Source organism: Equus asinus, chromosome 13, assembly GCF_041296235.1.
Source record: "Equus asinus isolate D_3611 breed Donkey chromosome 13, EquAss-T2T_v2, whole genome shotgun sequence".
Lineage (NCBI taxonomy): Eukaryota > Metazoa > Chordata > Mammalia > Perissodactyla > Equidae > Equus > Equus asinus.
In genome coordinates, this window is record NC_091802.1 from 27,190,184 (window position 1) to 27,207,107 (window position 16,924).

The 16,924-nt window shown below is 36.2% G+C and overlaps 1 protein-coding gene across 16 annotated transcripts in view; it reads left to right on the top strand.

The window, feature by feature from the left end:
• The window catches only part of BCAS3 (BCAS3 microtubule associated cell migration factor), a 569,848-nt gene that overhangs the window by 327,069 nt on the left and 225,855 nt on the right, over window positions 1-16,924 (top strand). For 5 of the 16 annotated variants that reach the window (XM_070482853.1, XM_070482852.1, XM_070482856.1 and 2 more), the window contains one exon: window positions 14,503-14,571. The exons of the other annotated variants lie outside the window; for them this stretch is intronic. In XM_070482853.1, the coding sequence (XP_070338954.1) occupies window positions 14,503-14,571 (69 nt within the window). The remainder of the gene's footprint in view (window positions 1-14,502; window positions 14,572-16,924) is intronic. 16 annotated transcript variants of the gene reach the window in all.

Below are 16,924 nucleotides of genomic sequence, written 5' to 3' on the forward strand. Positions count from 1 at the left end.
CAGGTTAAAATTATTCAGGTTTGTTTTGTATAGTTTATTCGGAAATAGCCTCCCTCTTCAAATTCTGAATAATAATACTTGACTTTTCAATAAACTTAAAAAGAAGAGTTCAGATATGAAAGTATGCCTGAGAGAGAAATATTTTTGCTTTGTTTTTCTTGCCTATTAATGCTTAGGGACTACAGGGTCTTTAACTGGCTCATTTTATGCCTCTGTTTTTTCATCTGCAAAATGGTAACTAAATTTTGCCTTCTATTTGGTTGATATGGTCAAAATACTAACAAATTGAAAGGCTCTAGGGCAATACTTTTCTGAGCTCCTGCTATGGATGGTGGAATTTTCACAGCAGTTTGCTTTAACATTATGGTTTCAGGAATAAACAATATAGTTTATTTGGGTTTATTATGGTTTATTTTTAACAATATGATTTTAAGAATAAAAAAAGAAATTACTTAATGAACTTTAATGAATATATACCAGTAACATTCACAAAAATAGCTTTATGTAAATTAGTAGATGTCCTTGGCTGAGATAACATTACTTTGAGGTTATGATAATGAAAGTTAATGTAAGTTAATATAATTTTGAATTATGTACTTCCTTACTTATGAAGGAAACCTAACTGCACTATGTATTCATGGAAATTTATAGAATTAAAAGGAAATAAATAGGATATTTAACATCTCCACTTAAATCTTGAGTTGTGTGCAGCCCATACAGTTTCTGTGCTGCATATTAAATTCTATATATGATGAATAATAGTGGTTTTTGGTAACACTTGATGGCTTAGTATACTGTGCTAAGCATTTCACATACATTACCTTCTTTATTCCTCACAAAAATCCTATGAGGTAGAGGTATTGTTATACTTTCTTTTTTTTCAGAATAAGGAGCTGTGGCTCAGAAATTTAGTTACCATTTTGCAGATGAAAAAACAGAGGCATAAAATGAGCCAGTTAAAGACCCTGTAGTCCCTAAGCATTAATAGGCAAGAAAAACAAAGCAAAAATATTTCTCTCTCAGGCATACTTTCATATCTGAACTCTTCTTTTTAAGTTTATTGAAAAGTCAAGTATTATTATTCAGAATTTGAAGAGGGAGGCTATTTCCGAATAAACTATACAAAACAAACCTGAATAATTTTAACCTGTGAAAAACCAAGTCCAGTGGATGGGATTTGAACAGCTCTTACAAGTTTGAAAGCAGCTTCTAAGAACTCTTAGATCTACTTCCACTTTGACAGTGCCATCTGAAGTTCTTTCTCATGAACATGTTTTACATAGCTCTCTATTAAACTATATTTTTGATAAATGCATTTTTAGAATGGACAGGCATGTAGTAGAGATGCATGAACTTTGTGGTCAAATATAGGTTTGATTTCTATTTCTATAGCCGACCAGGTATATTCTTGTGTCTCTGTCCTTAAAAAGAATATAAAAACACCTGTCTCCTGTGTTGTGAAAATTAATAGATATAACATTGGTATAGCTTCTGGCCACAGTTCCAAGTACATGACAAGGACTCACTAAGTGTTAATTCTCTCTTTATTACTTTATTTCAATAGTAATAATAATAGCTTATACTATACCCCAAAGGTCTTTTTGGCTCTTTATGTATATCTTGTTTATTCCCCATGACCACCTTATGGAGAATGGTTATACTATTGTCTTCATTCTATAATTGAGGAAACAGACTTAGAGAAGTGTTAGCCCCCAGGTTGGATGCCAGGCAGTCTCATTCCAGAGCCTGTATTCTTAACTAATATTTGATGTTCTTTGAGGATATGTTCAATAGCAGTAGATTAGATTCTGATATTTCAGGGCTGGTCTAAATCCCAGAAATTATTATCCTACCCGCTCCTTCTCCACCATCCAGTTCTTCCATTTTTAGATTGTGACAGCATGACAATTCGTTTCCTGACCCTGAGTTGAGTCCTACAATAAGTTTGTTCAAAGATCCTTCTCATTCTAAAATCTGTGACCCTATACTGTTTGGATACATTTGCAGTATTCTGAGGCAGCTCTGACCATGCTTTAAGGGAAAGCTCTTCATCACTGTGGCTTAATAAGGAATATGCTGACCTCTACACTGAAATGAAATTAACCATTTCATGGGGTTTTTGTTAGGGACTACAAAATGGGAATTAATTCCTCAAGCTTCTTCATCTCCCTTAAATAGAAGAACCTCAAAATAGTTCTGCCCAAATGGATTTGACTTTAGTCATTTTTGTTTTTGCATGTAAATACATTTTGCTCAGCCTACAAAAGATGAAGAAATGGGGCCATTTTTTTGGCCAGAGGGGCAATCACTCTCCATGTTAGACCACCAGTTTACATTTCTTTTGGACTCTGTCTTGATCTGTCATTGTCTCTCTCTCATTTTTTTTCCCCTCTGTCTCTATTTCAGTTTGTCTCCTGTACCTATTTCTCCCTACTAGCTTCTGTCTTCCTATTTTGATAATTCTGTTTTATTTCTCTAAGTGAAAGACTCTCCCAAGGATGCTGAATATGTCATTATTTTTATAACACTCCTTATATGCACAGAAGATTTTAGCTTGGCTGTAAAACATGTTCTTGGCATACATTTGGCAGATGGTTTTTAGCCTGGGTGAGACTTTTTATCGGGATCATGAAAGTGTTGGGACGTCACTGCCCTCCACTCTTCCCTCTTCAAGTATGACATTAGTGGTTTTAGCTCTTGTTGACCCTTCTTTAAACCAAAGCTTTATAGCCTATTAGGGCATAGTGTGGATTTTTCTTATAATATGTTGGAGGGAAATATAAAACTCCTCTAAAGTTACAAATGGTTTCATTTACCAAAATGACTATTTCTCTTGGAAAGTTGTGTCTTTTCTTTAAAATTTCCAGGAGTTGGGTGGGCTTGATGTCCTCTCTCCTACTCCACTTCCCCACCCACACACACGTTGGCAGGGATGTTGAGAACTTTAAACATAATTCCAGGCTTCTAGGAGGCAAATCATTGACCAAGGAGTAACCAAGACACACTTTTCTGCTGTTATTTTAAAGAAACTTTTTCGGTCAAAGTGGAAGTGAGGACAAAATATTACAGGCTTATTTTTTACTGTTTCATTTGTAGAACATAGGACAATGCTTTGGACCATCGGTAATTACTGTTTCAAGCAACCTTGAGGGATTGAGATCCATGCTTTTCAAATCTACACTTAATCTCATACTTCATCATTTATTGGATCAAAGAACAGTCTCATTTACTTAGGGATCCATGTCAGCACCTTGAGCTCCAAATCAGGTATTACATGTCACCTCGTGAGAGAATCTCTGCATTGCCCCTATCTAGTCCTGCTTCATTAAAGGACTTTATCTAAGCATCTTTGTTTTTCCAAGGTCTCTGAAGGCTTTAATGAAAGGAAAAAGATTTGCCCTCTCTGTAAAAATAACACTTAAAACTTTTACTGTAAGTTTGCTTATCGGAGTAACTTTGCCCAGTCCTGGAGCAGGGCATTCTTAATGTGGGCCCAATAGATCTAAGCTTCTGATGGGTCCCCAAGGAACCATCGAAGAAACTTAAAGATTTCCCAGTTGAAGGAAGTAGTGTCCTTCAGGAGGGTACTAGATTATATCATAAATCTAGACATAGCTGAGAAGAGGAAAAGTTGTGAATTTTTGATCCTCACAAGCTGTATAATGCATATTTCAGGTAACCTCCTTGGTTTCCTCCCTGCTGTTAGCTCAGCTGTGGCTTTTAATGGAGCTGTATCTGCACCTCCACTCTTTCATCTCTCCCTTTTTATGAGAATAAAAAGTAAATTGGGTGCTATTTAAATATTCCCTACTTATGTTTATTGAAAACTACCCTGCCGCAGGGCATTGCACTTTGAAAAACTGCCTTGCACCAGCCCAGTTTTCCACCCACATGGTTTACCCAAAAACCTGGACTTTGCTTTCCTCAGACTTTTAATTTCTTTAAACCAAAAGATCACAGAAAAACTTAGGAGGAGCCTAGTTTCATTGGTGAGGTTTTCAATAAAAGTTAAGTAGAGTGTGGCTAGAAAACCAGGCCCGTTAAAAGCCATGACTGTGCTGACACTAGAGGAAAAACCTGCAGAATTCTTAAAAGTTCTTGCTTTCAGTGTTGGGGAGAAAAGAAAAAAATGAGGAAAGTGGAAGAGCTTTAACACTCCACTTTGGGAAAGCAGGGAATGAAGGAAGTTTGTTGAATTCATTTGTCGCTTATTGATGTTTTATTTGAAAGTTTGTCTTCTTATATGTATATGTTCTTTCCAGACATTTTTGAAAATATAGAAAGTATAAAGAATAAAATTTAAAAACTAATTCCATTCCACAGATATAATTATTTTTAACATTTTCTTACATAACTCCTTAGTGCCTACTCCTTTTATACTTATAATATTTTTTAAATTGACAATATATTAAACAATGTTTTCTAACTTGCCTCATTTATTATTATCAGCAAATTTCCTTCAAGTCGTGAAATATATTTCAAAATATAGATATTTTAATGGTTATATTCTCTGAATCATTTATTTGGCTAGTCTTCTATCATTAAACTTTTTGGTTTCTAATTTCTTTACCATACTAATTAAGAATAAATAAAATTCCTATATATAAATCTTTAGCTTATATGTTCCCAAACATTTAAATAAGAATTAATACCAATACGTCTCAAACTCTTCCAAAAAATAGAAGAGGGGAGAACACTTCCAGGCTCATTTTGTGAAGCCAGCATTACCTCAGACTTAGTGTCCTAAACACAGGTCTAGGACACTACAGGAAAAGAAAATCACAGGCCGATATCCCTGATGAACACAGATGCAAAAATTCTCAACAAAATATTAGCAAACCAAATTCAACAATACATTAAAAAGATCACACACCATGGACAAGTGGGATTTATTCTAGGGGGTGCTAGGATGGTTCAACATCTGCAAATCAATCTATGTCATACACCACATTAACAAAATTAAGGATAAAAATCACATGATCATCTCAGATGCAGAGAAGCATTTGAAAAAATTCAAGATCTATTCACAATAAAAACTCTCAACAAAATGGATATAGAGGGAACATTCCTCAACATAATAGATGTCATATGTGACAAGCCCACAGTTAACATCATATCCAGTGGTGAAAAGCTAAAAGACACAACTAGAAAGACCTGCAACTAAGATATACAACTATGTATGGGGTTGGGGGGTGGGGGGGGGGGGTGTTTGGGGAGATAAAGCAGGAAAAAAAAAAAAAAGAAAAGCTAAAAGATTTTCCTCCAAGATCAGTAACAACACAAGGATTCCCATTCTCACCACTTTTATTCAACATAGTACTGGAAGTCCTAGCCAGAGCAATTAGGCAAGAAAAAGAAATAAAAGGCATGCAAACTGGAAAGGAAGAAGTAAAACTGCACTGTTTACAGATGATGTGATTTTATATATAGAAAGCCCTAAATACTCCACCAAAATACAGTTACAACTGATAAATTCAGTAAAGTTGCAGGATACAAAATCAATATACAAAAATGAGTTGCATTTCTATGCACTAGTAATGAACTATCAGAGAAATTAATAAAACAGTCCCATTTACAACTACATCCAAAAGAATGAAATGCCTAAGTATAAATTTAACCAGGGAGGTGAAAGACCTGTGCACTGAAAAGTGTAAGACATTGATGAAAGAAATTGAAGAAGACACAAATAAAAGGAAAGATATTCCATATTCATGGACTGGAAGATTTAATATGGTTAAAATGTTCCTACTACCCAAAGCAATCTACGGATTCAGTGCAGTCTCTGTTAAAATTCCAATGGCATTTTTTCACAGAAAAAGAGCAAACAATCCTAAAATTTGTATGGAACCACAAAAGATCCCAAATAGCCAAAGCAGTCTTGAGAAAGATCAAAACTGGAAGCATCGTGCTTCCTGATTTCAAACCATATTACAAAGCTATAGTAATCAAAACAATGTAGTGTTGGCATAAAAATGGAACAGAATAGAAAGCTCAGAAATAATCCCATGCATATATAGTCAATTAATTTACAACAAGGGAGCCAAGCATATCCACTGGGAAAAAGATAATCTCTCCAATAAATGGTCTTGGGAAAACTGGACTGCTATCTTACACCATACACAAAAATCAACTCAAAATGAATTAAAGACTTAAACATAAGATCTGAAATTATAAAACTCCTAGGAGAAAGCATAGGTGGTAAGCTCCTTGATATCAGTCTTGGTGATGATATTTTGGTTTGACACCAAAAGCAAAGGCAATAAAAGCAAAAATAAACAAGTGGAACTACATCAAACTGTAAAGCTTCGGTAACAGCACAAGAAACCATCAACAAACTGAAAAGGTAACCTATGGAATGGGTGAAAATATTTGTAAATCATATATCTGCTAAGGGGTTAATATCCAAAATATATAAATAACTTGTATAACTCAATAGAAATTTTTGTTTGTTTAACAGTTTGATTAAAAAATGGGCAGAGGTTCTGAAGAGACATTTTCCACAGAAGACGTACAAATGGCCAACAGGTGCATAACAAGGTGCTCAACATCACTAATCATCATGGAAATGCAAATCGAAACCACATTGAAATGTCACCTCACACCTGTTACAATGTCTGTTATCAAAAAGGGAAGAGGGCCGGCCCCGTGACTGAGTGGTTAAGTTTGCTCGCTCCGATTTGGCGGCCCAGGATTTCACCAGTTCGAATCCTGGGCGTGGACATGGCACCGCTCATCAGGCCATGTTGAGGCAGCGTCCCACATGCCACAACTAGAAGGACCCACAACTAAAATAAAAAAAAGAAAAGAAAAGGGAAGAAATAGGGGCTGGCCTGGTGGCGTAGTGGTTGAGTTCACACGCTCCAGTTTAGCAGCATGGGGTTCACAGGTTTGGATCCCAGCGGCGGACCTATACACTGCTCATCAGGCCATGCTATGGTGGCATCCCACATACAAAATAGAGGAAGATTGGCACAGATGTTAGCTCAGGGCTAATCCTCCTCAAGCAAGAAAGAGGAGAATTGGCAACAGATATTAGCTCAGGGCCAATCTTCACACACACACACACACACACACACACACACACACACACTCAAAGACAAGAAATAGCAACTGTTGGCAAGGATGTGGAGAAAAGGGAAACTTTGTGCAATGTAGATTGGAATTGTGAGATGTAAATTGGTGTAGCCACTGTGGAAAACAGTATGGGGGTTCCTGAAAAAATTAAAAATAGAACTATCCTATGATCCACCAATTCCACTTTTGGGTATTTATCCAAAGGAAATGAAAACACTAACTGGAAAAGATGTGTATCTGAGATTCTGTTAATTTTTTAGTCTGTTTTCTCTATATTGTTCTGATTGGGTAATTTCTGTTGTTCTTTACTATTTACTTCTTCTTTCCTGCTGTCCCTCATTCTGCTGTTGAACCCATCCACTGAACTTTGAATTTTGTTTATTGTATTTTTAAGTTCTAAAATTTCCATTTGGTTCTTCTTTACATCTTCTGCTTCTTTGCTAAGAATTTCTCTTTCTTTGCTGAGGCTTTCTAGTTTTTCGTTTGTTTCTAGCAGGTTTATAATTGCTCTTTGAAACATTTGTATCATGGCATTTTAAACGTCTTTGTCAGATAGTTTAACATCTTTATCATCTTGCGGTTGATGTCTATTGGTTGTCTTTTCTTCATTCAGTTTAATATCTTCCTAGTTCTTGGTATGTTGAGTGATTTTCAGTTGAAACCTGGATGTTGTCCTAAGATTTGGATCTTATTTAAATCTTTTGTTTTAACTGGCTTTCTCAGACACCACTGTGGAAGTGGGGTGTTGTGCCTTGCTTCTGCCAGGTGGAGGTCGAAGTCCTGCTTGGCCAGCATTACTACTCAAGTTCAGGGCACTATTGGGCAGAGATGGGAATTCAGCTCTCATGTGCTCTTTATTGAAAATGCAGTAGAGTGGCTTCATTATTGCTGGACAATGACAAAAGTCTTGACTCTACCCTAGGCCTGTTCTGACAGCACAAGAGTGGTGAGGAGCAGGGGTGCCCCTTTATTGCTGGGAGTGGGGTAAGTCAAAGCTCCCTATTTGTTCTGCACCGACACTGCTAATATGCGTGTCGGAGAGTGGTTCTTGTTAGTAGCTGGGAGGAATGAAGTCCTGACTCCCTACTTAGCCTCCCCTGGCACCACCCTAGTGGGGTTGTTGGGCATCTTATTACAGGCCTCATGGGGGTGGAAGTCTACGTGCCCGCCTTGGCCTTTGCTGGCATGGGTGGTGGTAGAGCCACAGTTTCTTCTGTGGTGTTTGGCTAGAGTTAAATAGTTATTTCCTAAAAGTTTCTGTCTCGTGAGGCTGCCCGTTTCCTATTCTTTTGGCTAGAAAGTTAGGCTTTTTGTTTAGACTTTTTTTCATCCTTGTTTGTTGGCATTTTCAGCTTGTCGGCTGCTTCAGCTCCACTGCAGGATATTTGAGGCAAAAAGAATACCCAAATACTTCATGTTCCTTCTGTCATTTCTTGTGTCCTGAAGGTCCTCGCTGGTCTGCCTTCTTTTCTCCACCTTTAAGAGTCTACTTATGTTTGTTTGTATATAATGTCCAGGGGCTTTGGTTGTACTTAGCTGGAGAAACATACATCTACTCTATTTTCCCTTAAGTGGAATCGGCTTGTGCAATTTACTCAAATCTTTCAGGAAAAATATATATGTATATATTTGTCTGTGTGTATATGAAAAAATAATACATCTTCTAAGTGTACAGTTTGTCCCTGATTTGGTCAGTATCAGGAGGCAACGAGCTTGTTCTCTGAAAAGCCAGGCAGTAAATATTTTAGACTTTGAAGGCTGTTCTGTAATGGTAGGTACGTTTGAATTTTTCATTTCTTCCTTGCTTCCTTTTACTTTACCAGTATTTTAGAGCATCATGTTCAGTATTACACAAATTTAAAACAAAGCTAGACATTTCATGGACATTAAAGTAAGCTATGGTTTGCCGACAGTTTTTCTTTTTGGAAAATGTTGCAAAAAACTGGGAAGAAAAAGCATTGAAGCCATGATGGCTATAGAAGGTGCCTTGACTGAGGATGAGATTGGCTTTGTGTGTGGAATCTTGAGTCTTCCTAAGTATGGGCACAGCTTTGCTTTCCCATTTCTTTTATCTGGCTTCATTTTTTTACGAATAGAGTTTTGTAGACAGGTCTCTTCTCCGCTAGAGACCTTACTGGTAAACCTGCAGAGATCTCAGACTCAGGCTTCTCTGGATCTGGTCTCTACAGGAGGAGCTAGAGATGAGCACCTAGCTCAGTAAGCTGGTATTGGCTTTCATATGGTAGGTGATTTGAGTTACTGTCTCTATTGAGTTCCTTTTTTTTTTTAAAGATTTTATTTTTTTCCTTTTTCTCCCCAAAGCCCCCCAGTACATAGTTGTATATTCTCCGTTGTGGGTCCTTCTAGTTGTGGCATGTGGGACGCTGCCTCAACATGGTTTGATGAGCAGTGCCATGTCCGCGCCCAGGATTCGAACCAACGAAACACTGGGCTGCCTGCAGCGGAGTGCGCTAACTTCACCACTTGGCCACGGGGCCAGCCCCTCCATTGAGTTCCTTTGTGCTCTGAATATCTTGCAATTGAAGTTTCTTTACTCGGGGATGTGATACACCTTGTAAAATAAAGAATCTATCCCAAAGACCAAAGTATTTTCTTTCTCCAGGTCACTATGTAGATTCTATGATAAACTGGTAGGATCTGTTGTAAAATAGTACTGAATCTAAGGACTCCAGTGAGCTATGGAAATGTTTGATAACGTTTACCAAAGTAGGAGGGACTAATTTCTCAGGATTCTGGTTTTACTATTTCAAATGCATATTGTTTGTTTCTTTCTAACCTGGCTTTCTTATTTCTTATTCCATACTGACCCTGCGAAAGGAAAAAAAAAATTGCAGCATAGTTTTTAAATTATCTTCCAAAAAGTTGACAGTGCTTATGTTTGTCAATTACTTTAATATTCTATATATTTTTAAGTGGTTGCTTGGTTGGAGGTCTCTAGACACAACACTTCACACTAAGTAAGGCTGACGGTTAAGTGATGTGGAAGCCATTATCTCACCTTTGTGCTTGCAGGCTGTGGCCTCTTGCCTTTTCCTATTTCATAATAAATAGCATTAGCATTCAGGAACTTTTTAACACCTATTGAGGACAAGATTTTTCTAATCCCCTATAAGAGAGGATTTTAAAAAGGAATGACTAAAACCTAACAGACATAACATACAAAAAAGAGAACTATGCATCAATCTTACATTTGAATTTAGATTCATAAATCTCAAGTAAAATATCAACACACCAAATTGTGAACGTTACAATAAACGAACAATTGACTATAACCAAATATGACTTATCACGTATTAGAAAATCTATTGTTGTAATATATAATATTAATTAGTCCAATAAGAAAACATGATAATCTCACTAGATGCTGAAAGGGCATTTGGTAAAATTCAGCATTTATTTGTGAGATTTATTCTGAGGTAACTAGGAATAGATAGGTACATTCTTTAAATAATAGAGAATAGCTGTCTAAACCAAACACCAGCATCGTATTTAGTGTGGAATCCTATTGGCATTCCTTCTAAAATCATGACCATTATACAGTTCCTCTGAAAATTCCAGACAATGCAGTAAAATATAAAACATAAAGGGAGGGATATAATTGCAAGATCATCATTTACAGACAGTATAATTTTTTGATCTAGAAAATTCAAGAGAATCAACTTTTAAAGAACTTGTTATACTGATCACATACTTGGTTAATATGCAAAATATCCCTACTATTTTTATAAACCAGTAAAACTAATTAGATGATCTAATTTTTTAAAAAATTTCACTCATGATAGTACCAGAAAACAAGATACTTAGGAATAACTGTAAGAAGAAATAGGGAACATCTTCATAAAGAAAACATGAAACTCTTCAGAGTGATATGGATTATTTACATAACTTAATTATCATGTTTCTGAATAAGGAAACTGAGTATTGTGAAAATTGCAGGTATTCCAGAATTAATTCAGAACTTTCATGTGATTCCAATCAAAATATACATAGATTTTATTTGGGTCTTGATGAAATTATTTTTTTTTTTTTAAAGATTGGCACCTGAGCTAACAACTATGGCCAATCTTTTTTTTTCTGTTTATCTCCCCAAACTCCCCCTGGTACATAGTTGTATATCTTAGTTGCAAGTCCTTCTAATTGTGGCATGTGGGACGCTGCCTCAACGTGGCCTGAAGAGTGGTGCCATGTCCCCGCCCAGGATCCGAACCTGTGCAACTCTGGGCCTCTGTAGTGGAGCTCTCAAACTTAACCACTCGGCCACGGGGCAGGCCCCTGTTCTTTTTTTTGAGGAAGATTAGCCCTGAGCTAACATCTGCTGCCAATCCTCCTCTTTTTGCTGAGGAAGATTGGCTCTGAGGTAACATCCGTGCCCATCTTCCTCTGTTTTTTTATGTGAGATGCCTGCCACAGCATGCCTTGACAAGCAGTGCTAGGTCCGCACCCAGGATCCGAACTGGTGAACTCTGGGCCACCAAAGCAGAATGTGTGAACTTAACCACTGCGCCACTGGGCCAGCCCCTTGATGAAATTAATTCTTTAGTGCATTTGAAAGTATAAGCAGGCAAGAATTGCTAAGATAATTTTTTTTTAAGATTTTATTTTTTTTTCTCCCCAAAGCCCCCGGGTATGTAGCTATGTATTTTTTAGTTGTGGGTCCTTCTAGTTGTGGCATGTGGGATGCTACCTCAGCATGGCCTGATGAGCGGTGGCATGTCCACGCCCAGGATCCGAACCGGCAAAACCCTGGGCTGCCGCAGTGGAGTGTGCAAACTTAACCACTTGGCCAGAGGGCTGGCCCTTGAAGATAATTTTTTAACTTGGCAGTGAGTAGGAACTTTATTTCACAACTTTTTATTATGAAAAATTTCTAACTTACTCAAAAATTTTAAATATACAGTGCAGCAAATATCTAAACACTCTCACTAGATTCATCAATTCCTAACATTTGTGATCTCTCTCTACTCAGAATAGAAGTTTAAATAAAATTGGATGAACCATGTGGTCTGTTTTAAAAGCAATATCAGCTACAGGCCCATTTCTTGGCTTTCTTTTAAAGCATAACTCCTCAAAAGAATTATCTGTACTTGGTATCGTCAGTTTCTGCATGTATGTGTGTGTGTGCCTGTGTACATGCGCACACATGCTCTGTCTTCTCTTTAAGTCCTTATTATAAAAAATTTCAAATATATGCAAACATGGAAAGAATCGCATAACGAACCCCTAACAATCTGGTAGCTTTAACAATTAAGAACTCATGGCCAAACTGGTTTTATATAGAACATATAAAACTGATGGTATAACACCACTATCCTGTCATATTATTTTGGAGCAAATTTCAGACATCGTCTTATTTCATCTGTAAATATTTCAGCACATATCTCCAAAAACCAGGTATCTCCAGCACATATGTTTTTTTAAAGCAAAGTCTTATCATGCTGAAAAATTAACAATAATTCTTTAATATCAAATTTCCAACCCATGTTAAACTCCCTGATTATCTCATTTTAAAAAAAATCATATTCCAATAAGACCCATACATTACAAGTGATTGATATATCTCATAAGACTCTTAATATATAGGTTTCTCTTCCACCTCCTTTTGTCACTTCCTCACAGTTTCTTAAGAAACTGGGCCGTTTATCCTGTAGTATTTTCCATCCCACAAACAGGATTTTGCTGATTGCATCCCCCTGGTGTTCTTTTGTCTCTGAAATTTCCTGTAAATTGTTGATTAGATCTAGAAGATTAGATCAGATTTTATTTTTTGGCAGAAATACTTATTTTTTGTGAATTTATGTTATGGGCACTTGAAAAAAGGGCATTTTCTCCATTTTCAAGATATAAAGTTACGTTTATATAAGTTAGAGTTACCTCATTAATTATGTTTATGTCTTCTAATGCCATATATATCCTATCACGGACTTAGAAAGGTGAAGTAAAATCTCGTGCTACTAATGTTTCTCTTTATTTCTCCTTATATTTCTGTAGTTTTGCTATATAATGTCAATGTTGTATTATGCGATATGTAGATATTCATGACTGTTAGGGCTTCATTGCACAATATAATATACCTAGGTATCCTTTTTAACATTTCTAGGTGTCCTTTTCTTCTTGATTAATCCCTTTTTGTCTAATTAAGATTGCGACCACTACTTTTCTTTTTGCCGTTATAAGTCTAGAAAGATACAAAACCATATAAAGTTTTGTGTAAAAAAAGCAGTTATGTATATACACAGTAATATATGGGCATCTGTGTGTGTGTGTGTGTATATACATATATGTGTGTGTATATATATATATATATATACACTCTTGGGAGAAACTAGAAGGAAACAGACCAAAATGTAAATAGTGTTTAACTTCTGAGCAATGGGATTATGGGCAGTTTTAATTTTCTTCTTTAAAGTTTTTTACCGTGAACTTGTGTCACTTTTATAAGGCTTAAAAACTATTATTTTTACAAGAGAAAATTTTAAAGAAAGTATGCAAAGGTAGTTTAGTCTTGTTAATGTTTTCAACATTTTTTCATTCTTATTATTCAGGATACATATTTTTTTGCCGCAGCCTAAATAGTGAACTGGGGATAGTACTGAACGGATCCCCAGCCCCTGTTTTAATCACGACTAAATTCATACACAGGCCTCTTTCAGTGATGGGTTTGAAACGGGAAAATTTGATTGCTAAAAATTGTTACATGAGTGAGGAAAAATTTCCCAGAGTCTTTGAAAGAACTTGAGGACTGGGGAGTGGAAGATGGGAGGCCTCCTGAAAATCTGTCTGACATTCACTCAGGCTCCTCTTGGTTCTGAGCCAAATAACAGATGCTGCAGTTGAATTTTTCTGTCCAGACACTGGCTTAAATGAAGGTATACTTAACTTGGAAACATCCTTTCAGCTTTTGGCTGGAATAGCTGCTGTAGAGGAGCTTCTTTAGATGTGAAGCCGTGAGGGAGTTCTCTGAGTACATGCATTTTCACACATCTGCTGATGCCAGAGCCCCAGTGTGAGCATTAGTGCTCAGGAATGTGATGTGGATTTGAGATGATCTCCCCAGGATTTTGGCAGGTCAGGACAAACATTATCTTGCTCCCATATGTTTTTGTAGGATCTTGAAAGGGAAATCATATACATTTCCTTAAACTGACGTGCTGAATTTTCCCACATACACCAGAAAACCCTCTCAGCAAAAATAAATTCAGGAATATGTAACTATTCATATAGTTAGCATCTGTTGTCAATACAACAATATAAGCTGATGGCTGTTGGGAATCACATACAGTTTGCATTTACTTTGATTTATGTTTAAATGGCTTATTTCAGAAAACCTGGCCCAACAGATAAAAACTATGGAAGATCCCACGTTTTGACTAAGTCCTTTTTATTTCTTTCTACTCTGCTTTTCCTTAGGTGCTACAATGTACGTGGGGCTGGGGTCCCTCATTTTCACTGCTTCGCCATTGATAGCCTTTCCTCCACGTAGGTACCTCTCCCAACAGTTTTTTGTATCTGATGTATATCTGACATATTCAGTATAAAAAAACCCAGGGAACCCTTGTGAAGCGAAGACATTCAAATATAATAATAATGATAACACATATTGTGTACAAAGACCGTATCTGTTTTTTATCACCCTTGAGCAAACCCAGTCCTGTTTCATGTGGGGTTTGACAAACAGTAGGCACTCATTAAACGTTGACTAACCCTTTCCTAAGTCTTTTCATTCTCCAGTCTTTAGTCCCTCTGGAGAATGATATAATCTGCCCAGGAGTTTGGCTGCTTTTCTCTGCAAGTATATTATTAAAAGTTGAATAAAGATAGCATGAGTTTCAGCTATGTAATGGCCCCATGTGCCAAGGATAGCACGTTGGTTGATTCTCATTGGCACTCCAGCTGATAGATTTGGTCTTATTTCATTCTGTATCACAACTAGGCTCTCCTGTAGGACTGAACCTAATTTTGAGAAAGTAATAATCCCTAATCACTATTTGTTTTCATGTGTTGTAAATGAGTTTTGTTGCTAAGGTGTCATGTGCCTAATCAAATCAGACCTCCAGTTCTTTTATCTGCTTATACCACATAGTTTTCAGGCTATCAAATGTTATTTAAAACTAGGATCTAGAATATTTTTTTTCTCCACATTTGGAAGGAGGTCAGATATCTTTGACCTCATTTCTTTTATTTTGTGTTTGTTTATTTACCACCAATGGTTTCCTTTGGGATTATTTAGCTGGAAAAAATGATTTCTACAGGGAAACAAGACCTGGGATTCTGCTCCACAAAGGGAAATACAGGGAGGCAATATTATCTGTTGAATATGTTAGCAAATAATTGGTCTTGGGTTCTTTTCCCAGTGTCTTGATGACACTGAGATCATGTAACTTTACTTGTCTGAATTTATCAGTCTGTAAAGGTAGAGATTATAATAATGTATCTTTCTTATTTAGTTTGTTGACTACATACTATTCTAGAACTGTTATGTTATTTTTAAGATCTTGTGATCCACAGAAATATTGGTATTGTTGTATTGGTTTTTATTTCATAGTGTGCTGGCACTTGGCCATTAATTCTTACAGCCACTGTTGGTTTTTAGGGGGAAAAAACATGGAAAGTTTCCTCTTGGGTTTTTTCCACTAATTTTCCTTGATGAGTTATCCAGTTAATTAAATAAAAATGTTCTTCTGTTTCTGAAATATGTGAGATTTTCAGTCCTTTGAAAAAATGGTTATAGTCCATTTTCCGTATATTACTCAACATTAGAGATCTGCCTGCCAAATGATCCCAGGTGTGGGATTGCAGCAGGTAATTTCCTGAGCTGTATGGTACAGATGATTTTCTGTGTTAGAAGATGCTATCGGCTCACCTGGCCTCTTAGTGACAGAGAAATCCTTTGTTTATTCATTTAGTAGGCAGATTAACCCTAATGAATATTGGCTTCCTGGAAATAGATACAGGTGACAATGGCAAAGTGAGGAGCAGGGAGAAGGAAGACAAATTCCCTTTTCTTTCTTCACTTATAAATAATGGTGGCTTTCATTGGAGAGTGTTTTAAATCAGAAAGGAATGCAAAATATTTTAATTTAAAAGCTAGATTTAAATAACCTTTAATTTTATAGTTTTGAATGTCTATATATGTATATTCTTTTCAGAAGAACTAAAGATTTGCTAATTTTGGCAAACAAGTTAGAAGTTTTATGTCTTTCACATTAGAGTTAAATGAAAATATTTAATTAAATATTTCATGCTGGTTTGGGTAGAACCAGTCATTTGAACAGGAAAATGCAATCCTAATAGGTCCTCACACTCAGTTAAAATTTTGTGAATTAAAAAAGGATATCATTCTTGGGCCTCTCCTAGCACATGAAAGGAAATGTGCATTGTCCTGTGTTCTTTTCTATAATCTGTTCATACTGCGTCAATAACATAGTTATTTGTTTTCTCAGGAGCAAAGATGAAAGACTACTATATCCATTAGAAAATTATTCAGAGAATTATGCTATAAATTCTAAGAAACTCTTAGAATTAAGCTATTTAAAATTCTTTGCTTTGTTATAATTTTTAACAATATTGGCAAAAATCATTTTTATGAATCTAATTATGGACATTTGATATAATTCTCAACAACATATGATGAAATGAAATGTTTGTGATTGCAGCTCTTAAGCTTTGCTCACTGAAAGAAGGAGTACTTTGCAACATTTTTCTGTGAATGATTTTGGAGATACATTATTCCCAAGACATGAATGTATAGACACAGATGTGAAAAATCTCGTAGCGTTCAACCAGACTTTTCCAGATCTTATAGCTATAATGTATTCTGCACTCTCCAAAG